This window comes from Drosophila albomicans, chromosome 3 (genome assembly GCF_009650485.2).
Source record: "Drosophila albomicans strain 15112-1751.03 chromosome 3, ASM965048v2, whole genome shotgun sequence".
NCBI lineage: Eukaryota > Metazoa > Arthropoda > Insecta > Diptera > Drosophilidae > Drosophila > Drosophila albomicans.
Window position 1 is genome coordinate 11,431,933 of NC_047629.2, and position 26,215 is coordinate 11,458,147.

General features: G+C 37.3%; 5 protein-coding genes across 7 annotated transcripts in view; 4 read left to right on the plus strand and 1 right to left on the minus strand.

Annotated features, from left to right (window-relative positions):
• LOC117567764 (5-hydroxytryptamine receptor 1A) overlaps positions 1-3,877 on the plus strand; it is a 55,555-nt gene extending 51,678 nt beyond the window's left edge. For both annotated transcript variants that reach the window (XM_052003979.1, XM_052003980.1), the window contains 3 exons: positions 170-301; positions 423-548; positions 1,587-3,877. In XM_052003979.1, coding sequence (XP_051859939.1) covers positions 170-301; positions 423-548; positions 1,587-2,345 — 1,017 coding nt within the window. In that variant the 3' untranslated portion in view covers positions 2,346-3,877. The remainder of the gene's footprint in view (positions 1-169; positions 302-422; positions 549-1,586) is intronic.
• Positions 3,878-6,302: 2,425 nt separating this feature from the next.
• On the plus strand, positions 6,303-9,089 carry LOC117570500 (axoneme-associated protein mst101(2)-like). The gene is made up of 2 exons (XM_034252196.2): positions 6,303-7,377; positions 7,431-9,089. Exons 1-2 carry the CDS (start codon positions 6,573-6,575, stop codon positions 8,966-8,968), a joined length of 2,343 nt encoding a protein of 780 aa, XP_034108087.1. The 5' UTR covers positions 6,303-6,572; the 3' UTR covers positions 8,969-9,089.
• A 3,427-nt stretch (positions 9,090-12,516) lies between these two features.
• On the minus strand, positions 12,517-14,333 carry LOC117571086 (proteasome subunit alpha type-7-1B). The gene is made up of 3 exons (XM_034253069.2): positions 14,079-14,333; positions 13,798-14,027; positions 12,517-13,740 (listed from the first exon to the last, which is right to left on the minus strand). The coding sequence occupies exons 1-3, from the start codon at positions 14,178-14,180 to the stop codon at positions 13,305-13,307; spliced, it is 768 nt and encodes a 255-aa protein (XP_034108960.1). The 5' UTR covers positions 14,181-14,333; the 3' UTR covers positions 12,517-13,304.
• A 5,817-nt stretch (positions 14,334-20,150) lies between these two features.
• On the plus strand, positions 20,151-24,346 carry LOC117570656 (dihydropyrimidinase-like). Of its 2 annotated transcripts, none has more exons than XM_034252440.2 (11): positions 20,151-20,229; positions 21,648-21,801; positions 21,864-22,004; positions 22,064-22,113; positions 22,170-22,444; positions 22,506-22,652; positions 22,705-22,943; positions 23,256-23,491; positions 23,649-23,749; positions 23,808-24,150; positions 24,211-24,346. In XM_034252440.2, the coding sequence occupies exons 2-11, from the start codon at positions 21,659-21,661 to the stop codon at positions 24,288-24,290; spliced, it is 1,755 nt and encodes a 584-aa protein (XP_034108331.1). In that variant the 5' UTR covers positions 20,151-20,229; positions 21,648-21,658; the 3' UTR covers positions 24,291-24,346. The 2 variants fall into 2 exon arrangements, with proteins under 2 accessions (XP_034108331.1, XP_034108332.1); XM_034252441.2 differs by having other exon boundaries at positions 20,171-20,222.
• A 16-nt stretch (positions 24,347-24,362) lies between these two features.
• Positions 24,363-25,081, plus strand: LOC117570657 (uncharacterized). Its single transcript, XM_034252442.2, has one exon. It carries the CDS (start codon positions 24,405-24,407, stop codon positions 25,011-25,013), a length of 609 nt encoding a protein of 202 aa, XP_034108333.1. The 5' UTR covers positions 24,363-24,404; the 3' UTR covers positions 25,014-25,081.
• The last annotated feature ends 1,134 nt before the right edge of the window (positions 25,082-26,215 follow it).

Consider the following 26,215-nt stretch of genomic DNA (forward strand, 5'->3'; position numbering starts at 1 on the left):
ACGCTCTCTACATTAAAATATGCAGATAAATGCATTTTAAATTAATCAATACAGTTGAAATTCTTATATTAATACTTAAATATTTAAGAGTAAAATGTTATACTTACTGCTTCGTAATATGGTGGCTTTGATTTAATTAGATCATCAAATGAATCTACGTTAATTACAGATTGTGCCCATACAAGAGAAGAATTCAAGCGGCAACACGTCACGTTCCATGGCCGCAATTTCACTTGGATTCATTGTTATGGTCACGCCGTGGACCATTCAGGAGATTGTTACTGCCTGCACAGGCTCAAAGGCAAGTAGTTATAAACACACGATAGAGATAACGCATCGCATGTGTAATAATATTGCGTATACGACACCGACACTTCTATACTACCAACGGTGTATTTATTTGATGGTGTTTTTTCTTGCAGCTGCCTCCATTCCTGGATTTTTTGGTCACCTGGACATCGTTGAGTAACAGTCTGTGGAATCCTTTTATGTATTGGCTGCTGAACTCAGACTTTAGACGTCTAAGTCGTCAACTTATGCCAAATAAAGTAAGTGTTTAACTACATACATACATGTTGAAAGTTTTGAACAAATTTGTCTGGGGTTACATAAATAAACTTGAATTTAAATTCTCATAAGCTCAAAGCTAACAAGTAAAGTCGTGTGTGCTCGACTGTGAGATACCCGTTACCCATTTTGAATAATAGCAAAATAGTGCGTTATTTTCTAAAAATATACCGAATTTATTTTCCACAAAAACCTAAAATATACCAAAGACTACAATTGATATATTGAAATAGTAATACATTCAAATACAAACGAATTGCTGAAATAACTTCGACATTTTTTAACTGATCAAGAATATATATACTTCCTCCTCCTTCTGCCTTTTACATACATTTCCTGGAGGCACAAAGTTAGTATATCCTTTTATCCTATGGGTAGCGGATATAAAATTGTTACATACATTCAGCTTTAACACTTTTGGTCTTGTTTATTCGAATACGCAATCAAAAAGCTCAAAACATTTCGATGGGAAAGAGCAAACAAACTTTTCAAAAAAGGGTTGCACCTCCGTGTTCGCCATACTTCGTATAATAGAATACACTCTAAAGCGACCAACAAACACCACTAAAAAAAACACGCGCTGTGAAGTGATTTTGAATTATGAAAGCGAAAATCCAGAGCGGCGTTAACATGACGCCCTCTGCGGCAAACGTAATCACGAAAATTTCGTATTTCATTTTGTAAAATCCCCCGAGTTCTTTGAATATTGTTGGAGGATGAAAGTGGCTGTTGCCAAAATAAGTATACGCTCGTTTAGTAAACGCGGCGAAGTTGTATGATTTAGCGTAGCTCCGAAGAACTCAAACAGCCAAACAACCAAACAACGAGCAAAACTGAGGTCATGTTTGGCAAATTTATGGCAGCAGCCCGGAACTAAAACTCAGCTCTGCCCAAAGCTGTGTATAAAGCTGGCAGACTGCCACCAATAGATGCGAATTTAAAATGCTTATTAATTTTGTAAACTAACATCAGATTTATGATGCAATTTTCATTTTCTTTCTGTGCTCTGCTCGTTCTAGTGTTTTCCCAATGAGGCTACGCCAGAACACAAATCAGCATGTTGTCATATCAATGCGAATGATTTTGAAATCACAACGCTTCCGATGCCGCCCGAGCCACCCGTCTCGAGGCCTCCGGCCAACAATGGCACAAGCGGTGCCGGATCCGGAGCAGGAGGAGGAGGAGGTGCTGGAGGCATTGGTAGCTCCATTGGCGGCTCAGTGCTTGGCATTTGCGCGCGATCCAGAGCAAACAGTTTAAGTCGCAGCGCCTCACAATACATAAGGGGCACTTTGGGCGGCAACAGAATGCACAGTCAGCACTCGCGTCAACCATCGACAGGAGATGGCTACACATCAGTGCGGCCGGATATTGAAGGCTTGTCCGAGAAGTATTGGGGCGAGATCTTGGAGCGCACCGTCAGCTCGGGAAATTTGCATGCAATGCAAAAGAGTTTTCCCCACTTTCCGTATCATCAGCACAGCGGCGTCGGTGTCCATGGCCACATGCATCAGGTCCATCAGCCGCAGCAGCATCAAACAACCTCATTCAGTAAATACAGTGATCTACATTTAAACATATCCAGTGCAGCACAGGAAGCTACAGCAGCGGAGCTCAGTAAATTCTCCACATCGGAGCCAAAACTCTGCGAACATCTATTCCACGATGCCAATTGTGCCAAGAGCAAACTACTTGGCACCACAGACGCCGCTCCCTCGACTTCAGTCTCAACTGTGGCCGCCAAGCTGGCAATAGGTCACAGTATACCGGACATTTAGTACGCAGAGGACGTCATTCTGGCCAACAGTCAAAAGGCTCGTCGGGCCATGTGTGCCCATCACTCGCTGCACCAGCAGGGACATGCCAGGACTCTTTTGCATGCCCCCATCGATGGTGGGCATAATACGGGCAGCCTGCGACTGAGTCGCATCCGCGTCTCTTGTCACAGTCCTCCGCCATCGATGGCGATGACTGGCAACGCCCAAGCCGATTATCGCAACTAGAATTCTAATTACAGATAGAGATATTCCGATACGGTATTAAACCAATCTATGAGAATGTGTAAGAATCTTAGGTCTAAATATGTGTGTGTATATTCAAAGAATACTGCGACGACTTACAAAACAAGTTCTAGACTAAACCAATTCAAACCAATTGCCACGTAAACTACATCTTGAATATTTCAGTGGTGTGGTATTTGATAAATCAAACAATTAAAAGAGGTTTCTCAGTTTCTTTTCATCAAAATGATATTGAATATTCCATTCAACGAACTTCAATGATATTTTCTCCGTTACTAAAATAATATCGCCTTCATTGCTTCTTTGCGCCGATTTCTATATTTCCTTCAAAATCAGAGACTGTGAATACTATATTGTAGATACTGTGCTTTTTTGACAAGAATCCAAGTACTTACATCAAAATAATCACTAAAGAAGTAACTCAAAATATAGCATAAAGCATTCATAGTATTGTGGCAATAAAGTACAATCAATTAACTATTTCTTCTGATCGCAAGAATTCTTTCTTTTTTATGTATGTGTTGAAAGTAGCACAGTTTAACATTATTCTGGGTGTGAATAAAGAAAATAATAAATGGACGTATCGAATGAATAAGTAATAAATAAAGGTGTACTCGTAAGTAAGAAGTTCTGATACAATATGTGACAATGACAAATCAAAAGTCATGTATACCATACATACAAGTGTAAGTGAAATTCTATTCTGATCGTTCAATGTGCTAAGTGTAGATATTTGTACTAGTATGTAATACTATCCTATTGGATCTAATCTATTTCGAAAATCTATCACATAGTTTTATAAAAATCTTTACATTTTAAATTCATAGAGATGGTAGACTACTTCTTTCCCCCAAATGCTATGCAAACCATTTTAATTTCGTGTAACAAAACCTTGTCAAAACCTTTTAATTTATTAAGGAAATATACTCCCAAGTTCGAGATGTGCAGATTATATATAAATGGTTTTAAACGTGTTGTGGTTATACATAGATCTAGTTCTCTTTAATCGAAACCAGCCAGTCAGCTATCGAAATAAAACATGTCTAAATTAAATACAACTAAAAACTAAATGTAAAATCAAAATCAACCCAAGTTTGTGATGGCCATGAATTTAAGTGAGTTAAATGAATATTAAATAGTTCATTACTGAAGTATGTAGTAGCTAAATAACAATTGTTAATTGCAAGAAATCATTTGAAGATCAACGACAATTTTAGTTTAGACAACCAAATATTTTAAATATACTCATATAGTTTACAAAATAATTCAACAATATGCCATAATGAATTGTGAAATTGATTTTTATGAAGTGTAATAAAAATTAAATAAAAACAAATTGCATTTCAAACTGTGTTTTCTTTGACCCAAATCTTCTGTATTTCAACCAGCGGAATGATTTATATATACAGGCAGAGTAAGTATTAAAAAGCCAATGAAATAATAATTTATTTCCTGTTCATACTGCCAATTAATAAAATACGGTTGTCTCCAATTAGATAGCTTGGCAGTAGTTCACCAATTTTGTTCTTTTTATCGTTCTTTTGCAGTTGTTCACTTAATTTCTTTAGTTTGAACTAGCTAACATGCTCGATTTAAATATGTTAACTTGTTTTTTTCGGTCTGTTTTCCTTTTATATCGTGCAGATATTTTAACTTATGTGGCTGCTCTTATTTTTTTGTCTTCAGCTTTAAAATGGATTACTTACACTTATTTTGTATCTCTCAAATTTGAAGTAGAAATTCATACTTAAATAAAACAAATCCCGTTTAAAAATATCGAAAAAAGAACTAAAATAAATTATGAATGAAATCGAACTATGAATCATGTTGTGAACAAAATTTAACGACCTAGTTCACTGATCAAAAATTAATTAATTAAGAAGTTAGGTCTTCAATAAATTAAACTATGTTTATACGACATCGTATGTTTTCCAGAAATTTGTGTTCGATTCATGGAAAAGCATCCTCTTATTAGAGGTGTAAAGTGTACAATAAAAACGTCAGGAATAACTGCAAACAATTACGTATTGCAAATTTCAACTAACCACATTTTTTTATTGTAAAGGGAAACAGTTTGTACAAATTATTTTTTGATTATAACATGTACACATGTAGTACATATGACACATTGACTAAATACCAAATAATTCGCTGCTGCACGCTGTTGAATTCAAAAGAAGACCACCAAAAAAACATCAATTATTATTGCAAATACAAACACATCGGAACGCAGCTGGATTCCCGCAACACATAAATAAGGTTAAATTAATAATAAATTATTCAAATTTGATTTTTATTAGCCCCTTAAATGAGAGGAAAGTAACAATGTGTAAGCCAAAGCGAATTGCAAATTAATTTCGCAAGCTACGTTTAGATTTTCATTTTCCATACGAAATGGCAACGCCAGAAAAAATTAATAAAGATGAAAATAAAAGGAAAAGAACCGGAGAAAAGTTGAAAAACTAATTTTCACCAAACAATTTTCAGAAGCCTGTGGCAGACAATGACGCCCAGCTCAACTCAGCACAGCGCAGAACAGCTTCCACAGCATGTTGCGCCCCTTGAATCCCGCAGGTTCCATTCCCTTTCTCTTTCACATTGAAAAGTTCAGAACAACGACGATTGCTTCTTTGGGCAATTTGAATCTAAATCTGAATCAGAATGTGAGTCTGAATTCTCATTTTTGAGTCCCTCTACGTGTTCCTTGCCAAAAAATTACATGGCCCGCTGCATTTTGTAACAATAATCGCCGGTGTTTGGCATAGGATCACGGCAAACGCTCCCCTTCGGCTTCTGCCATGCCTCAGTTGGAGCCCGAGCAGAAATTGGAACAGAAACGGAGCAAACGCAATATTTTGCGTGCACAAATTCACGCCCAGCGATTTTCACAAAAACTTTTCGAATGAAAGTCAACTTTGCTCGGCGGTTCTCTGTTTTTCCTTAGCTTTCCCGCCTCTTATTCTCATTTAATTTTTTTTTTCCTTTATTTTTTGTATAATTTTCCGCCAGCTGGGAATTGGACTGTGCAGCATTTTGTCGTTGGCTGTAGTCTACCTCCAGCTGCACTTTAACCTACATTTATTCTCCCATCTCCCACTCTACCAATCGAACATCCTGCCAAGGTTTTACCTAATTTGATTAAACAGGCAAAAAACACTAATTGAGGTTTATCCAATTTTGGGGCCAGTCAAGTAGATGGACAAACGGAACAGCCAAAGGAAAAAGTTTTACCTCTGCCTTTTCTGAAGCAATTGACTTGGTGACTTTTAAGGAGCATTTATTTAAATGAACAAGTAAGAAAGATTAAGTAAAGTATGTATCCAGGACTTTACGGGTATTTTTCAATTTCAGCTGTTGTCGAATGTGCTCGACTTTCAAATATCTCTTACCACTTTTTGACAAATGAGTAAGCTTCAGTCGAGTGTGTTCAAGTTTGAGATAATCGCTCTTCAATTTGAAAAGTCACTTCACACACAAATATTCCAATTTATAATGAATATACTATATTATACCATATAGTATAAGTAGTAATATTGTATATAGTATTTTGTTAAAGGATAAATATTACAAATATCATCTTTGGTATAAGGATATACCTATACATTTAAAATACACCATAGAGTGCAAAATATACCATGAAGATCTTTTAGTTTCTTCGCAACCAAAATAAATGAAATTTTTGGGAGCAGTAGGATTCCCAAAATAAATCAACATGTTTAGACAGAACACATGCTCAACAAACACTATAACAGTAAGAAAAAAAAAGCTACACAACACAATTACACACAATTATTGTAGTTAATTTTATTTGGCTTTTCTGCACACTTGCATAAATTAAAGCCTGTACTAATTGGTTAAACAAATAAAAAAAAAGAACACAACAAACATAACAACATATTTTTAATTGACATTTCTGCGCAATTGCAAAATTTAAGGCCAACACTCGTAAAAGCCGAGAAACACTTTTCCAATAATTAATTCATCATGAAACTCAACATGGCATGCAGGGCCCAAGCCGGCCACAAAGAATTCGTGCGAAAGCATTTGGGATTTCGGCCCACCGTTTTGTCTTCCAAGCGATTCGAAGCAATTTTATCCAGATCGAGGCAGGACGATAAACGGGAAATGTTGGCTGCCGTCGAGGAGGAGCAGCGATATAAGCAGTATCTCAAGGATGGCAATGATGCTCTTTGTAAATGCTTCATCAACCTCGAGAGTCACCAGGCCAATGACGATGATGTGATGCAGGCAGCCAGAGATAGAGCTCTTGCTGAAGAGACCAAAGATTTGCGGGCACAAGTTCTGCTAGATGAACTCCGTAAGGAAAGGATTATGCGGGCCAATCAAATATTGCATCTGATGAAGCCGGGTCCTCGTGCACTGCGTCAAGCTCTTCTCAAGAGCGAATTAATCAAGCACCGTCATTATGACGAGTCAATCAAACAGGAAATTGCTCAGGACGCATTGCGACAGAAACATTTGGAAGATCAGCAGTGCCCCGAGGTGTTAATTCCTTTCGGTCATAGTTCCGAAGAGCAGATTAAAGCTCAGGAAAAGGAAAAATCGCTCGCCTTGCGTACATATTTCTTACGGGATCTCGAAGAGCGAAGACAACGCAAGCTCGACGAAAAGAAGCAGGAGGTTAACGACGCAATTGCTGAGCGGGAAAAACTCAAGTGCCAGAATGAGATCGAGGACAGGGCTGCCAAGGCGATCGAGGCAAGAAAACGCGAGCTCTGTCGACTTGCCTATAAGGATGCTCTCAAGGAGAAAGCAGAGAAAGTCAAATGTAAGTTAAATATTTATGTCAACAAAGGTATTATAATGAATTCTGTTTCATAGTTGAGAAAATATGCGATCAAATTGATCATAGAATACAATGTGTCAATCGGGTAGCACAGCGCAATCTTGATAAGCGCTATAACAAACAAATCTTAAACATGCGTGCCAGCCATATTCGAGTCAAAGAAGAGCGAGCTAAGCAAGTTTGTCGGCTGCATCAAGAGGGCAAACGGAAAAGAGAAGAGGTACAAGCCGCAATAGAAGCAGAGTCTCAGGCAAAGGAGAATCAGGACGAAGCTGCGCGCAAATGTCACCGAGAAGAACTTGCCAAACAGCGTCGAACCTACGAGCAAGAAGAGCGAAGACAACGAGTCGAGAAGAGACTTCGCGATGCGGAGGTACGACGCTTTGAAATCGCCACGCGTTATAAAAACGATGAGACAAACAAAAAGTTCTTTGACGCTGAGAAGGTGCAAACGGACAAAGTGACCGCCGATTTGCGGCAGGTTCTTTATGGTCAGCGACAGCAATTCCTACAGCAACGACAGGATGAGCTTATGCGTATGACTGCTTGTGAGGAGGATCCTCATCTTCAGGATGATGTGGACTTCTTTAACGAAATGGTTGATACTATGAAGGATTGCCAGGAAGTGGGACGACCAATGTTTCCACTGGCCAAGGCCGCGGAGCGTTATCAACGCGATAATCAATTAGACATGACACCCGAGGGTCAGATGATTCGGAGAAATACAAGTCGTGACGATTGCTGGCCAGGTTATTTCTCCAAGGCGGAGTTAGCCTACAGGAAATACGAACATAGGGAAAAATGCCGAAAGGAAAATGAGAAGAAGCGCCATTCTATATTTGACAACTGCATTAAAATAACTAAAATGGCATCCGAGGAGCAACCATTTAAACCATGTGTCCAAAGTGGTCTCGTTAAGTGTCAGCAATACAGAGGAATCCCCTCATTGCCATGTATCCCTTCAGAATTTCCAAATAATATTGATACTGTACCCGAGAAACTAGAAGAGCCGATTTCTATTGCAAAGAAAGAATCAACATCATGTATTGAAAATAAAAGGGAACCTGGAGGTGTAGATCTTTTGCCGGACTCAAAGCGAGATGGAATTTCCAGGTCATTAGTTGCAAAAGTCTCGACAAAGCAAAAAAGATCGACAAAGCTGCCACAGACTCACCCAATTAAATTGGTTCCAAGCTGCCCACTAAATCGAGCTGCTAAAAAATCGAGCACTCTACTACAAAAGAGATCTGTGAATTCTCCGGGTTCTGCATGCTGTCTGGCTGTAAGATCACACTCAACACTAAAGGATACTCTACAATCAAAAGAAAGCCATAAAGTGTCATCTTCCAAATTATCGAATTCAAAGTTACCCGATCTGACTCGCTATTTAAATAAAAATGAATCGGATTCTGTAAAGAAAATAGAATATCCAGAGAAACAATCCATTGCTGTACAAGAAAAACCGACCAGATTGCCGGATCTAACACAATATTGGACACCAAATCTTCTTAGTATAGAGCGAAAACAGAAAATCATTGCGGGTCAAGATAAACCAATAAACCAGAAGACATAAATATCAACTCGATTGGAAAATATTTTTGTAATCGTATCCCAAATTCATGGTGCAATCGCAAATGATAGTACCTTTTAGTACCAATATCAGTAAAGCACAATATAGATGGCATTAAACCACAACACATACTGATTTTTATTTATAGTTGACCTGAAGTTGTGACGTTCGCACAGAGACAGTGCAGGAAATGACGTTAATGGTTTTTTAAAAGCACTTTAACTTGGCGCAAACTTTTACTTTTCCCTTTCTCTCTCCGCTTTGGCATTTAGTCACCGCTCGACAGAGCATAGTATTGGGCAAAGGGTCTAGGAATATAACCCTTGCCCTGGCACTCGGTATGCGGTGTGCATTACGCGCTTTGTTTAGCACAAGTCAAAGTTCAAGAGCTGTGAGTGAAGTGTAACCGAACATCCTCCTCCAATGGACCAAAGACCCAAAGTGGCTCAAAGGACAAGTGCCAAAGGAAAATGACTCATAAATTCCAATTATTACGTGAGTCAAGTTATTAGGTTGCTTTTGACGCCCATCGGCGACTGGCTGACTGACTGACTGACTGACTGGATGACTAACTAACCAACTGACTGACACGCTTCATGAGCGGCTGACATTTTTGTTTTCATTTTGCTTATTAGAGGGCGCCACATCGATGCGTCCCACTGCACCTAACTTAATTTGTCCCAATGCGGCTGATAAACTCTTAGACTGGCCAAGACGGGACGGGTCACCTTCTCATTTGAAGCCTGCCCCGGCGAATCTCATCATCGTAATTACGCTCCGATTTTTTTTGCTCTTCCACAAACTTGAAGACGAGCTCCCCAACGGGTTAATCAGACGTTGTTGGACTTTGTATTCTGCGGAGTTTTTTGAACGCTTTGGCAGTTAGTGAAGCTCACAGCTCCAATTAACGCAGCGATCCGCATCTACTTTGCAAAGTTATGAAAGTTTAGACAGCCGCCAAAGTTAACTCATTTGCAGTGGTCACTTTGTGCCAGACGATTGATGTTTAAATTGTGTATTCTTTACCTAAACCAGATTTTACTTCTTTTCAGTTGAATTCATTTAAAGCTTGCATTTATCCAATATTCCACCAACATTTTGGTGAAATTATTCTTGGTCTATATAGTATTGCATTGCTTATTGACATAGAGCAAAATGAATGTTACTGATAGACAAGCAAATACGTAAACCCAATTTCTTGTTATAGAAATCGCAAACCACAGCGAGCTTCATTGTTTTCCTAACGGAATGTGCGTAAATAACATTTCAAAATATAAACGTAAATTGCAATCCGAATCGTGGTAGCATGTTCTCATATTATTCTGCTATTGATTTTAGTTTTAGTTTGAACAATTTCGCTCTGACGAATCTTGATAAATATAACAGCAAAGTTTGTGCAAATAGTGTAGATACGATTTAATACGTAATCAGTTAAGTGCAAAACTGTTGACAAAGAAATTATGAATTTCATTTTATTTATTGTTTTATTAATTAAAATGGCAAAACTGAAATGAAAAGCCCACAATGCAAATTGTTTAACTATGAAGCGGTTAAATAATGAATAAAAGTAAATCTCACTAAACGACAACAACAATAACAACAAAGAAGAACTAAACAAGGACAAGAATAACACGTCGTTCTCATTGTGTGTTCTCGACTTAAAAATACTTAGTAAATATTTGGTTTAGTCTGTTTCACACAAATTGTTTAAATAGTTATATTGATTTAAATATCTATTAAATATTTGCCCCTCAATTGAAATATTGCTAGTGACAAAAAAATATCCTTTATAAAATAAGTTTAACTTCTTTCGTATAAACCTTTATACTCATCTTAGCAAAAGAACATAGGGTATTAAAATGGCAAATACAAAAGCAAACGCAACAAGTGCATACAAACAAAAGGCGTAAAATAAGTGAATGGAAGTGCAGAAAATGTCTCGAGGGACAAAAGAAAAGGAAAACAAGTTGAACGAAATACGGGAACAAAACGTATAAAGTACATTATATACGAGTAAAACCAAGCACTCCGCATTTGTAATGGTAGAATTTTCTCTGTTTCATTCTCAGTCTGACCAACTGTTTGCTTTCCCCTTTTTTCCTTCTCTGTGCCCTCCACGTTGTGCCTCTGCCTGTTTAAAACTCAATAAAAGTTCCAGTATGAAAAATTACTTAATGAAATTAACTGTGAAAAGTATGAGTGAAACAGGAAGAGAAAACACCAGGCAAAATACTCACAGGCGACCGAAAGCCGGGAATGCAGAGCACAACTCCACTGCAAACTCAACATTGTTACTCCTCCCCACTCGGCACTTGACACTCGACAAAGTAAATGAGTGGCAAGTGGCAAGTGGAGCAGCAAGGGCAGAGTCAAAGGGAGTTTCGGTACTCTAAATAATAATATAGGAATGACTTATTGGACTATATGATTTAAGTTATATTGTGGTCTGAAGAGCAGACTCAGCACTAACTCGTTGGTATGGGCACTTTAGCAAGGCGGAAAAAACGGTATGAAAATACCCGCTACCCATAGCATAGAAGGGTATTATAGTGTTGTCCCAACAGGAAATGTATGTAGCAGGCCGAAGGAGTCATCTCCGTGTAAATATTCTTGATGAGCGTTAACAGCCGTTACCTACAGAGATCAGAGACAATATTGTTTCACAACCAAATTTGTTCCGCCCTCGCAAATAAAAAAAAAGGGAATACCAATTGTATTTTAAAGCCACGATTTTTGGAAAAAATTTTAATAACTAAAATCTTTGTGTTTCCTGAATTTAATTGTTTCAAATTAAAAAATTTAATTTATCTAGAAACTACTCACATACATATGTACAAAAGTCTTTCTAATATTATTTTTGAAGCCTAACCTTAAAATTGTACAGTTTAAATACTAATACAGAAAGCCACTTGTTTGTATTGACTCTGAATAGCTGGTATATCACAGCCGAGCATACTCGATTGCAGTTCCGTTTTTTGTTACTCAAGAGCCTGTGTTAAGGAATGTGAAATTAAAGTTTCGATACAAGCTCCTAACAGAGTTTTACTCACTCACTGTTCATAAATATGCCAGCAAAATGCATTCTGAATTTTCATATTTATGAATAGTGTCAGTTCGATAGTTCACAATTATTGTTTAATAACTTTGGGAATATAAACTGTATTTTAAACTCTAACGCTAAAATAGGTTATAGACCTAGTTATTTCAATAATCAAGGGAACGAAACCGAAATGATGTGACAATGAGAAAGTTATGAAAAAAAAAAATGAAAACAAATAAACCAAAATACATATATAAAGAATTCAATTTCCGCCCTGAAAATTTGTATTTATAATTTAACATTTGATATTTTTAAGAATCTTTGAATGATCCACGTACTTAAAGTTACACTATTAGATGGACAAGCTTAAAAACCCTATAGAAATTGGAACAGTTTACTTGCAGAATAATGAGGCAACTAAAGAGGATGTCCACGGTAAAGTATGTTTGGTTCCTCTCATTATATCAGATATCAATCTAATGCATACAAGTTTTCTGTTGCTGCCAGATAATTGATAAATATCTAAAGTTTATTAGAGCAACTTCGATAATATTAACTGAATTTTCACGGAATTGGAAATACGCGCACTCGAACACAAACTTTCCATCATAGATTTCGGTTCGAGCATTCTCTCACTCATAGTGCAGACATTACCCAGGGCATACATTTGATTAAAACGCTTGCTTCAACTAAATAAACACGTTGCAAATGGCACTTCGGGCTGAATTTTGTGAGTTGTGAGTAAGCATAGGTTGAAAATATTGAAGCCAACACAAACTGCCAATACTCGCACTATATATATACATATACTATATGTATAATTGTGTGTGTTTGGGTGTTCAATTTTGGCGTAAATTCAATTCCCATTTTCACTTAAAAGTTTCTAACTCGTCTTTTGCCATCCCGTTGCCTGCACATAAAAGCTGGCCAAGTTAAGATAGCGTCCATCTGAAATGGTCAAGGAATTTGAGCGTTGTGAGGACGATGGACGATGCGATGAAGTATATAAACATGCCCTTGAGGCAAATTAAGTGATTTGCTCACTTTACACATTTTTCGTGCTGATTACTTTCCCTCATCTACCTTTCCCATACCCTTGCCAGCTTGCAGTTGGCATATTCCGCAAGCATCCCTTGAGAATGAGCCAAATACGGGAAGAGAAAGAGAGAGAGAGGTTAAAATTAAATTGCCGAGAGAGAACAAAAAAAAGAACTTTCATGAAGTCTTGATTGGACCGAAAGGTTAACTAAATCGCTCTCGGCAAACGTGAAGTTAACAAGAAAAACGTCGAACTCCAAATCAAGTCGCCGCGGTGCGCTGTTGCTGCTTTTGCTTAGCCTCCTCCTCGGCAACCTCCTGCTTAATGAGCTGAACCATGTAGGCTATCATCTCGGGGGCAACTTTGGTCATCGGCTCGTTGTGCTTCAGCACAACCACTTCGAAGAAACTCGGACCCAATGATGTGGACAAATGCAAGGTGCGCACCATCTGCTTGACGGCTTCAACCTCATTGGGGGCGTTAATCATCGCACTGCGATTCTTCTCAATGTACGTTCTGACTGCTTGGCCCAATCGCCCCGTTGAGTTGGCCTGCCACTCGTAATAGATTCCCGAAGGCTCGGTCTGGAACAAATGCGGCTTTCCATCCACATCGAAGCCACCTATGATGCAAGAGACACCGTATGGACGCAGTCCATTCGTATGGGAATTCTGTTGTTTTAATTTGGCAATGTATCTGTGGCGAGTGATGCCGTTAGCATAATGAACACCAAACTGAATTAATTCCCATTACCGTGTAATGTATTCCACAGACGCTGGTCTCTCCCGGTTTAGGCAATGCATTTGAGCCTCAATCTGGGCACGATTAATGAGCACTCGAGCATCGGCCGTAAGACCAGCAAAAGTAATGATCATATGATCGTCAAGTTTTTTAATTTTATGTGTCGCCCTCTCAACTTGCAGTGGATCGACAGCCTTTTTCTCCACTCCCAGCACTATGCAATTCTTTGTGCACAATCCGACCTAAGCGTACCCAATTAGTAACCATCAAATGATTATCACACGAATAAATACCACTGTTGAACCCCTGCGAACTGCCTCCTGAGCGTATTCCACCTGCAACAGGTGTCCGTCGGGGGAGAAAATTGTCACGGCACCATCATAGCGACTTGACATGGTAATATCTATACATTAGATTTTGATTTGTACAAGTGAATTTTGATTTGCAATTGAATTTAATTTCAACAATACGACTAATTCACAATGTTTGACATTACACCGAAAAAAAATTTACTAAGAATTTTCTTCTAAAAAGTGTGTAAACAACATGAAAATGTATGTAGAAGTAAAAAAACAAATCTTGATTTTAAAAACTTTTCATATAAGGCCTAGTTCTTATTAATAGGGGTAAAAATCATATATTTTTAAGACCAAAATATGTTTATATTTTATTTTATAGTTCTTTTTCTAACTATGCGGAATTATGTCGTTCCCTACTAAACTATATATGTATATATAATATTTTATTATTGAGCATTGTACTTACGAAATTCTTTTTGAATCTCAGAGCATTTCAGCCCAACACCTCCTCTTCTCGCAGACTACAATGAAGAATCGTTAACTTCAGATCGACTAACTGAGCTATGAATGAATGCACTGAAAGATAGCTAAAAATAATATAGAAATTTAGGTGGATTCAAGAATTCTTGTAAGAATTTCGTATTTTCAGATTAATTTTCTTAGATTTAGCAATTTCATCTAAGATGATAAGACATCTTGTGCTATTTTAAGAACATAATTTTTTAAATAAATGTTCTTGGTTTAAGAAACTGTTCTTTTTTTCAGTGTACGCGACATGTAAATGAGATTTCATCACCTGTGAAAATTGTAACCAAATCATGTCATCATGGCACATTTAGTGCTGAAATGTTCCCTAAAATACAAATAACAATAGAACCAATCTGAAGCGTTGGGACGATAATCGAAACAGCTTCATTTGGCTAATGTGCTTTCGAGTCCTGAATCCTGAGCCCTCCACATCATCGTGTTTAGTATGCTACAAACGCACTGTCCGCCATAAATTTATATTTAACATTTTATGACAACCGTGTGTCTGAGGTCGTGTGACCAAGGTTCGAATGCTTGGCGGCATACTTAGTAGGATTAAACACGTGCCAACGTCCTGGCTGCAGCGTCATGAAATGCTTGTATCCCCGATTCCTGAACACGTCTGTTCTCTCTGTCCAACATTCAACTGCCAAATAAATAAATTGCAAAACGCATCAAAGCGCTACGCATATGAACAATAAATATAATTCTACACAATTTAATTATTTCAAACTTTTTCCCAACATATTAAATAAATTGCAATTCCCTCCGGCTAAACATTTTCGCAATACAAATGTTAAATGCGGTTAGATTGCACCTTTTCACCTTTTCCGCATTTCCACGGGTTCTGCGTACTTTTCCCTTGAAGGCAATAGCTGAATAAATTAAATATTCTCGCATTCGAAGCGAAGCGACGTCAAATCGACAATTAAATGAAATAACTGTCAACATATCGATTCGATTGGTTATTTAATTCATTTAATGAGATGATTTCATTGTGGCTATAATTAAATAAGCTGCAGCATTTCATATATCAATATGGAATTAATCAATTAGTAATAAAAATAATTTATAGAATCTAAATTCATGTTTACATTTGTTAAGCCCAGAGCAAAAAATCATTGCAATAAATTTTAAAATTGTTGCTATAACATATTTGATTGGTGTATTTACTATTTACTCCGGTTGGGAGCTTAGGATAATTAGGGTCTGTTCATTTCTCATTTTGAATTTTCGTAGTTATTCACGCCGTTGAGGTTTTTGTTTTAGTTTTTAGAGGAACTGGGGATTAACCTACATTAGCTTGTTTTAATCATGAAATAAGCAATAATAATTTGGTTATCATGGCAATGATTTCAATTTTTATTATATCTAAACCTGATTCTACCGACTTACAGATTAAACATCTCAACACACTCGAGGTAAATGAAACAAAAATATTAAAAATTATAAATTATATAAAAAAAAATTATACAAATTACTTTTAAATTTCGATCTTTGAACATATTCAAGTATTTCACAAATTAAGAATGAAGTTAATATTATTAGTTACTCATCAAAATTTTGCCTGTAACTAAAGATAAGAGATTGCATCCTTGATTTTAATATTGTTTAATTTTAAATAATCGAAAGCAAATGCAACATATCATTGGAAGCTTAGAGTTACTTGCTTAGGAGCACTTTAAGCAATAACGTTTTTAATTAATCATAATAGCATAATCACCTACTGTTCAATTGATTTAAAAGTCTATAAGAACCTAAAATGCTAAATAAACTTAATCTGTGTAATGAATTCAGTAACTTTTACAGAAAATTTTGAGTACATAGCTCTTATAGTATATTTTGAGTTACACTCTTTTGCTTAATTATAAAAATGTATTTACTTTATGGGGTCGGAAGTTGCTGCATCAAGCTGTAAAAGAATTTTCACTCCACACAAAACCAATAAACTCAATTTTCCCCTTCTTAATGAAAACACAGAATAAACAATTTAAAAATTCAAGTGTCAAGCTAAGAATTCATTAAGTTATTATTTTCTATTAGATTATTGATATTTTGATGTCTTATGCCTATTAATCAGAGGTGTTTAAGTTGAATTTGTATTGTTGTCTTAGATAATACGTGGTATTTGCTTGAGGCCTATATAAATTAAAGGAAATAACAACAACGGAAAAAACATGGGCAACTGTAGACAAGCTATCGACATAAAACAAGGCAGCAACATGAACGAAAAGCAATGAAAAGAGAGAAAGTCTTGGGGAAGTTTGCTCGATTTGTTTACTCGAAGCTTAATTTGTAGCGGCAAATGGTGTTGATTATTGTTTTTCTTGTTCCGCCTTCTTTATTTAGCCTCACATCTTATCTCTCCTCTAACTACAGCTTTATCGCCAGCTTCAGCTTCAGCTACAGATACAGCTGTATCTCCATTTCTCATGCCACTTCGTTGGCTGAAAGCTGCCGTCAACGCAACTAAAGACCAATAAAAGTTAAGGGTGCTACAGTGGATAAACACGATTTCAAGTATTCTTTTCGAGCGCTTTAGACACACTCCACAACTCCAAGTTGAACGTTTTGTCTGGAAATTAATGATCAGCATTGCGAAGCTGTAAATGGTAAGTGACAGTTAAGTATATGCCATTTATTGTATGTCTTTTCCCCGCAGCGAAAATTTTCGTGTTTTGCTTGACGTGTGGAGAAATTCGCTTATTAATTAAAAGCCTTTTGTAATTTGTTATTATCAACATCTGCCAAATACTGCGAGAAAATTATCAGCTGGCGTGACATTAGATTACGACAAAAGTTTGTGCATTTAACAACTTGTGTGTTGATATTGAAATGTTTTGAAATATGCATTGGTTAAACTACATCTCCATATTTTGAATAGTATTTACATTTGAGTTGAACAACAAGAACATTATTTGGCGCTGGTTGGAACTTTTTCCACAGCTGGCAGCGCGACAATCATCCAACAACAGATACGCTTCAGAAATCTTTGAATGCAGATGCGATGTTTGGCTCTGAGTTTGGGGTGAGCCGGGGTCAAAGTGGCGGCTTTTTCATAGGTTGTTTGGCGAGGGAGCGAAGAGAGGCAAAAAGTAGGCGTCACTTAAGTAAACGCAGCAGGAGAGATAGCAAAAAGCGGACATTGGATGGCGCCTGAAACTGATTCACCTGCTGTTGCAAATAGCGCCCAGACATTCGCCTGAGCCCTTTTAATAAACCGAGCGAGCAACGCACGGCATTGTTGACTTTTCTCTGTATTCAGGTACTTTTGCAGTAAGGCACTCTTGCAGCCACTAAAGTGCCATTTAGTGTCAACGAACTGACTAACGCCCTTCCCTGCTCCTTCTCCATTCCACTTTCCAGTTATTAAGTCGTTTGTGTTTATGAAAGAACCCTACACTCTGGCTCTGACTCTCTGGCTTTAGCATTAGCTTTGGTTATCCAAGTTGATAGACGCAGACGTGATGCGTTCCTGGTTGCCCATGGCAGCTGTGCAGACACGCAGCTTATTACGAGCACACGTCTCAGGATCAGAAACAGTAGCAGCAACAGCAGCAGCTGGATGCCAATTCATCGACTGTCCAGTCATGTATACGTCCCAATTGCCTTATTGAGCTAAGCACCGCGGGCTTTGCCGACAAAGTTAGCCAAAAACTATCGAAAGTTTTTTCCTGCAACGTGTCGGCCTTCTTAAATTGGTTTTCACTAATACTAATACCCAATCTAATTAGGCGCCAACCTCTGCTTGCCTTTTTGGGCGAGGGTCTCTTCTAAGCGATAATTCAATTTAACCATAAGAGTGAGAGTATCGAAGGCAGAAAATCTTGAAACGTGCTTTAATAATAGCTAATGACATATACAAATTTAAAGGTTAAAGACTAAATGTGCATTAAACTGCGCTTTTAAAGAGAATTTACAACCATGCTCCTGAGCAACATCCACGAGAAGAGTAAAGTGCATCCAATTGCTGTAAAGTGCAACGCATTTTAAACTGCAATCAGTAAGACAGACGAATCGCTCAATTCCCTCTTCTCTCTCTCTCTCTCTCTATCTCTTCCCTCCCGTTCCACTTCCTCTCGTTATCTGGATGGCAAGCTAAAAGCCAAATGGCGACAAATGCCTCACAAATTAATGGCAATGGGTGCGCGGTGCTTCAACGCTCTTGATAAATAAAAATGTTACTTTAAAATTGGAAATTGCAAGCTGAAAGAAAGGAATGGCAAATAGAGAGTGAATTGAGCAATGAACAGGGAGAGTGTCAAGACAATCGAAGGGAGAAAATAAATTTTACTAATGGTCAAGATGCATCAAGTAAATTGTGAGTTCAGCTGTCACTGCAGCTGCAACTTGACAACTGCTTTAATAAGAAAGAAAAGATGAATTCAATAACTGAAATGTAAATTACTATTATATTTTATCAAAAACAAAATTAATGCGAAGCTTGCTTCATTGGAAATAAAAGGAAATAAATAGAAATTTAATTAACAATCAGCTAAGTAATTCTCTGTACATTTATTATTTAATACATTCAAGCAATCGAGAGAAGGGAACAGTTTTATGCTGCTATTGGATTGCTAAAGCTGCGTTCGAATGACCATAAATTGCTTTGCGCTCGTTGAGACAAAATAAGAGCGAACAGACTAAACGTAACTCCTAATTTATGATGACTCTATATTTACTAGGAGAACAGGTGAAAACAAAAACAACAGCAGCCATCGACGACATCTAAATTTCCTCAATGAATTTCTGCTCCTGAGCGCAGAAAGTAATTGAAAAAAAAAAACTAATTGCGTTCTACTAAATCATTGCCTTAATAAAATGTCAGTAAAGCTTATTTAAAGATTAATTGCTAGAACTTTTAAAGCTATTGGCAACAACTCAATGCCAACAGAAACATGGCATGGAATGGGAATGGGATTTGGATTTGGAATTCGGTAGCTATCAATACGACGACAACACATTACATTTATGTAGTTTCCTTTTTATATTCAAACATAGCAATTGCAACTGTCGGACACACGGCGACACCCGACCCGCATGCATATAAACATTTCACGGCTGGCGACATATCTGCGATGTTTTTATGGCAGACGTGCGGTCCATAGTTCTTGGCTGAGTTTGTGCTTCTGTGCTTCCTGTGTGGATTCAAGCTGTGCGCACAAATAAACAAACAATGGAATGAAAACAGCTAACAAAAACTGAAGGAAAATGTATCTGTGGCCTGGCTGCTATCGCTTTATAATCCACTTTATATTTTCACACTACCACCAAAATTGAATATAAAAGTAAATCTTGTCTTCTCTCGAGATTATCGTTCTGCGGACATGTAAAATGGCATTTACAATGATTAACGAGAAGAATGTTTACACATAATATTAACCTCAAGTAGCGAATAACATAGCATTTGAATTTAGCTTTTGAATTCGATAAATTATCGACTTATCACCGTTGAGTTGATCACTCTATTTAACAGAGCGCTAACAGTTCCCCTAGAGCACAATATCGTTTTCTGTTAATAACATTTCACTTCTAGTCTTATTTGATTCATATTTTAAAGCGAAGTGGAGGTGTGCGCAGCAATATCCATACCAAAAAATATCATAAGAGGTTAACGGTAAATTTTAAAAACATATCTTCTATAATTACCTATGAATTTTAATTATGATTTATTGTGCATTTTATGGTAGAGTTTAATCAATTTCGCAATCAATTTTATATGTGCATAGTATATTAAAGTACATATACGACAAAGTTCTTCTATGCGTGCATATATAGACGCAGTAAAATTGTTTATTGGTGTTCACAAACATATGTATATATAGCTTCAATACATAGTGTTATAAATGTATGTCATACACTTTAATCTTTATGAGCAAAAGAAAATTTGTTTTGCTCAAATCAGTGCGAAAAAATTTTTTTTGCAATTACTTGACATACGAATGGGCAAGTGCATAGGTATTTATTACATACTATATACTATATGTTACGTATGGACGCATATACGTTTGCGTGTGGTTTTCAAAGCCATTCGCATGGGGTCGCACTGTGAAAATTAGTTCCATTTTCGTACTGTAAGATATTTTTATACACAATATTTCCAGAATTGTTATTGTAGTGCTCTTGAGCTCACCCATACCGAAATTGTTATGTGCATGTGTATTTATTGGCGTATAAACAAACTTTTTACGCTTGTTTTTTAAATAGCTGGAATAGCATAATAAAAGTATATACAAATAAATTTCTATATTTCTATACATAGTATCTATCTATCTACGTACATATGTTATTTATCTCTATACATACATATATTTATTTGTATGTATTTATATGCTCAAATATCTAATAAAATGCTACCTATGACTGAACAAATTTACACTTGTTATTACGAATATATACTACATATGTATATAATATATGTATGTTATGTTTCTGCAATCTAGAGCAATGCCGAAAAATACAATTCCGCCAGACGTCCCACATCGACAAAAAAAATTAAAATGAAATTAATTTTCCACGTTTGCAGTTCTGTTCATGTTTTACATTTCGTTCAATGCATATTTTTAAAATCTAAAGTTTAAAGGGCTGCAATCTTTGTAAAATTAAGCTTGAGTAGATTGGACCTTTTCTGGGTTAAGCTACATAAAACAATAATCACTTAAAAATAAAAAGAAAAAAGCCTCATGCGTAATTTAATACACATAATTAGAGAGCCAAAACTTATTTAAAAACAAAAAATTGTTTCTGCAAGAAAAATTCTTGCTTAGAATAAAATATTGCCTCAGCTTTCTCTAAAACTTACTTTTAAGTTAATGTTTGCAAAAATAAGTTTTGGCAAATATCAACGTTATCACGAATGATTCTATAATATAGTCAAGCAGGTCAAGTTAGCTAGTTAACATAACTAGAAACAAACTAAAATGTATGCACTTTGATCACACTAACGACAATAGCACGAAAAGAACAAATTAATTTTCAATGCTGACCAGTTAATGATTCGAAATACTAAAAACCGGTTTTTTTTGTAAATTTCAGAGTCAAGAATAATGGCGAGTAGTCCGAACCCGGTCAAAAAAGTGCCGATACACTTGCAAAGTGCTCAGAACAGAGTTTACATTAAAAACGGCGAGATTGTCAATCATGACAAGGCATTCAAAGCCGATGTCTACATTGAAGACGGCATCATAAAGTAAATAAACAATAAATCCAAAGGTTCAGCAATTATCTTATTTAATAATGTGTTTCGTACAGATTTATAGGTCCTGCCGCAGATATAACCGTCCCCGGCGGAGTGCGTACGATCGATGCCAGTGGAAAATTAATTATTCCGGGTGGAATTGATCCTCATACTCATATGCAACTTCCCTTCGGCAATGCGGTGGCTGTAGATGAGTAAGTAGTCTTTAAATGTATTTGGTTAATAAGTATCAATATATTTTCTTTTTCAATAGCTTCTATCATGGAACTAAAGCTGCTGTAGCTGGTGGCACAACTATGATAAGTAAGAGCATATAAACTTCACTATAGAAATTGTAATAACAATTTGGTTTATAATAGTTGATTTCGTGTTGCCAAATAAAAACGAGTCCATGCTTGAAGCCTATGACAAGTGGCGCTCTTGGGCCGATCCAAAGGTTTGTTGTGACTATGGCTTCCATGTCGGTATAACTTGGTGGTCCAAATCGGTGTCGAAAGAGTTAGGCATACTTTGCAATGAGCTTGGCGTCAATTCCTTTAAAACATTCATGGCCTATAAGGGTCTCTATCAGCTCAATGATTCAGATCTCTTGGATGTATTCGAGCGCATTAGAGAACTAAAAGCTGTAGCCATGGTAAGTGAATGATGTATTTAGCAAATATACTAGGATTATAAGTACTTAATCTATCCTTCAGGTACATGCTGAGAACGGAGATATTATCGCCAAGAACGCCGCGCGTTTACTCGCCGAGGGTGTCACGGGTCCAGAAGGACACGAACTATCGCGTCAAGAGGAAGTTGAGGCTGAAGCCGTGCATCGTGCCTGCATTTTGGCTCATCAAGTAAGTGCGTTGCAACTCAAAGATACAAGAGTTCAATTCATATCCCTCTTAGGTCGATTGTCCACTCTATGTGGTCCACGTTATGAGTAAATCGGCTGGCATCGAGCTAGCCCGGGCTCGTCAGCGTTATAACAAGAAATACATATTCGGTGAAACCCTTGCGGCAGCACTTGGCACAGATGGCACTCATTATCGTTGCCAACACTTTGGACATGCGGCTGCTCATGTGCTCAGTCCTCCCTTGAGACCCGACAAAACAACTCCCGAGTTTATGATGAAATTATTGGCCAGGTGAGGATGTCCAAAAGAATCCTAAGCTTTTCACTCGAACTAACTTTGGCTCACGTTAACCTAACTACAGTTAACATTTTATTATAACATTTACTTATGATCATGATTCACTATTTACTGCAACGTCGATGTCTGAAATACCAAAATGTTCAGAAAATCCTTTGCCGCACTCACAGAAGAGTTCATCATAGTATGTACGTACTGTATAATTTACTTTCCATTCCCATTCATATTAACACATTCCAATTCACGCCGAGTTTATTATTTGGTTTGACTATTAAATTATTAATTTATCATTTCGAATATTCACAGCGATGATCTGCAAACCACAGGCAGCGATAACTGCACCTTTAACAAGAGCCAGAAGGAGCTTGGTCTTGGCGATTTTACGAAAATACCGAATGGAGTCAACGGAGTTGAAGATCGTATGTCGCTGGTATGGGAAAGAGGTGTGCACAGTGGACTCCTCGATCCCTGCCGATTCGTCGCTATAACTAGTACAAACGCGGCTAGAATATTTAATATATATCCGCAAAAAGGAAGAATTGGTATGTTTCTTATATATTACATTAAATCAGTAAACAAACTTCATATATTATATGTATGTATTTGCTCGAGAATATATTATATTATATGTATATTTGTACTGGGTAATACCTTCTTCGCACCTTAAATTGTTAATTAGAAATATCTGAATATTTTTAGCTGTTGGCTCCGATGCTGATATCGTTATTTGGGATCCTCAGGCCACACGCACCATTTCCAAGGATACCCATCACCATGCATGCGATTTTAATATCTTTGAGGTAACACACACTTTAATACTAAACAAATCAGATTCCTAATTGTTTTATTATTTTCAAGGGTATGACAGTGCATGGTGTGCCAGAGTATGTGTTGGTACGAGGACGCATTTGCGTTGAGAATGGTTCAGTTCGTGTCGCAGAAGGATTCGGGCGTTTTATTCCCTCCCCCCTAAGACCTGCCTTTGTTTATGATAGTCTTGAGGGCAAGGTGGAAGAGGAGCAGGTGGACCAGAAAAATAGCAATGGGAACAATCGGGTTGCCGATTTGGATGCTCATGTATCTTCTCAGCTACCACCTGCCGTTATGTTCTCCGGAAAAACGACTCCCACCACCCCTGAAGGAAGCCGTGGGCGTGTTGATGGTAAACGGGATTTGCAGGAATCTTCATTCTCGATTAGCCGTGAGTTTGTTGTGAATTATTGGGAATACAGTAAGTAAAAAAAATGTCACTTTATTGCAGAGGAACTGGACACCGCAGGAGTTCGTTCCTCCATCAAAGTGCACAATCCTCCAGGGGGTAAATCTTCCGGCTTTTGGTAGTTACCAAATACATATATTTGTTTACTCTTATGACAAAAATAAATCTTTAAAAAATATTGAGATTCTATTTCATTTGTATGAAAACAACATTAACCACATCCAAGCAATCGAACAATGTTTAAATCTCAAAATAAAGAAGTAACGACGAAATTCCAAAATGGACGTAGCAGCTTTTCCTCCCAAACAACCCCGCCAAGAAGCACATCAACAGCAACTTGTAAAGCCAAGTGTGCCAAAATAACAGCTAGAGTAAGATTGCAGCCATCTGCAAATCAGTCCAATGCAAAGAAGGTGGAGCCAAAGTCAACGCAGCACTCAGCCAAACCCGATCAACAAAATACACAAAAGTTGCTGAACAAATCCCCGCCTTCAACTGGACGTAACGTCCAATTGAATTCCAAGCTAGGTGGCTCAGCATCAAATGGCCGTAAGGGAACTGTTACAGTTAACAAACATTCTCGTCCCTTTGTGTCCACCACTCGCGTCTTTCGACCTTCCTCCTCCAAAATCTTCGATTATGATCTATCCCGGGAAGAGAAACGCCACTTTGTTGACTGCCGCAATCCCATGAAGTCTGTACCAAATGATGAGCTGCAGTTGCTACGGAATGGACATCGTGTCACATACTTAGAGACGCGCTATGACCGCTCCCCAGATAAAAGATACAACTATCCCGAAGCAACCAGCTGGCGCTATGGTTGGTTCCATCGTACCGGTGTATAAGCATTAACTATAATTGGTAACTCAATAGAGCTTTTTAACATTGATAAATAAATTACAGTTTCCAAGGATTTTCAAACATTTTCTTTTATTTTTTAATTTTACTAGAATTAGTGGAAGAATTTTCTAATTATTTCACCATTTTGTAATATGTGCTACCAGCTGAAATTGGAAACTTGTGTAGCGGACGAAGTAATAATGTTCTATATAAAATATGTCATAGGTTAAACACACATCAGATTTAATAATCTGACAAAATCTTTGATTTCCAATACAATTGTTCTTTACGGAGACCAGGAATAAAATATTTATATAATGACCACACTCTGATTGCCAATGCCCAAGTACAAATTGCATAATCCTAATCGTTTACATTGCTAGCGACTTTGATAACCACATCCGAGATTCTTAGTATGCATGTTGCATTATATGCTGCGATGCTGTTATGTGTCTGGCATTTAAAGTAATCCATCCATCTAAGTGGGAAGTCAGTCGACTGCAAGTCGCCCAAGTTTGAAGCAACTTATTGCCGGTTCTGAAGCATTTTGATTGACTGGTGAATCAACTGGTCTGGTCATCAACTTTTAAGTTGTTGCCGAAACATTTCCTATTGCAATGGTTGTTTTTCTTTTTTACTTTTCTGTCTTTTTGTTTAAGACAAACTCAGTTGTAAGTAATTCACTGAACGTCTGCATATGGAGCGTGTTTTGCACTATCCACTTTATTAACTTTATTTCATGAGGCATCACTTTGAATTTACTTTAGACTGCAGGCTGTAATCTGCTGTCTGGAGTCTGATTGTCTGCAATCCAGTACATCTTAAGGAATTCATTGTTGCATTCCAAGCACTTTTGCCTGGACAAAGTTTGTCGCCCGTTTTGCGCACTCTGACTCTCTGTCCGAGACTTATAAGTTTCCTTCTAGCCCAACACAACCTCCCTTCCATTCTACTATCTCTAACCAACTCCTCAAGCGCTGTCTCGCTTTCCTTTATCATGTTGGCTTTTGCTTGATTGCGAACAACAATTCCCACTTCGCTCACGGATCCCAATGGTGCTGAAGTTTATTATTATTTGGTTTGTTTCACATTTTTCATACTTTTATTTACCTTTAAACACATTCCGAGTTTTATTTGTATTGGATATCGATGAGGGCAAACATTTACTGTCTTGTATTTGTGCACTTGCTTAAGTCAACTAGTTTTC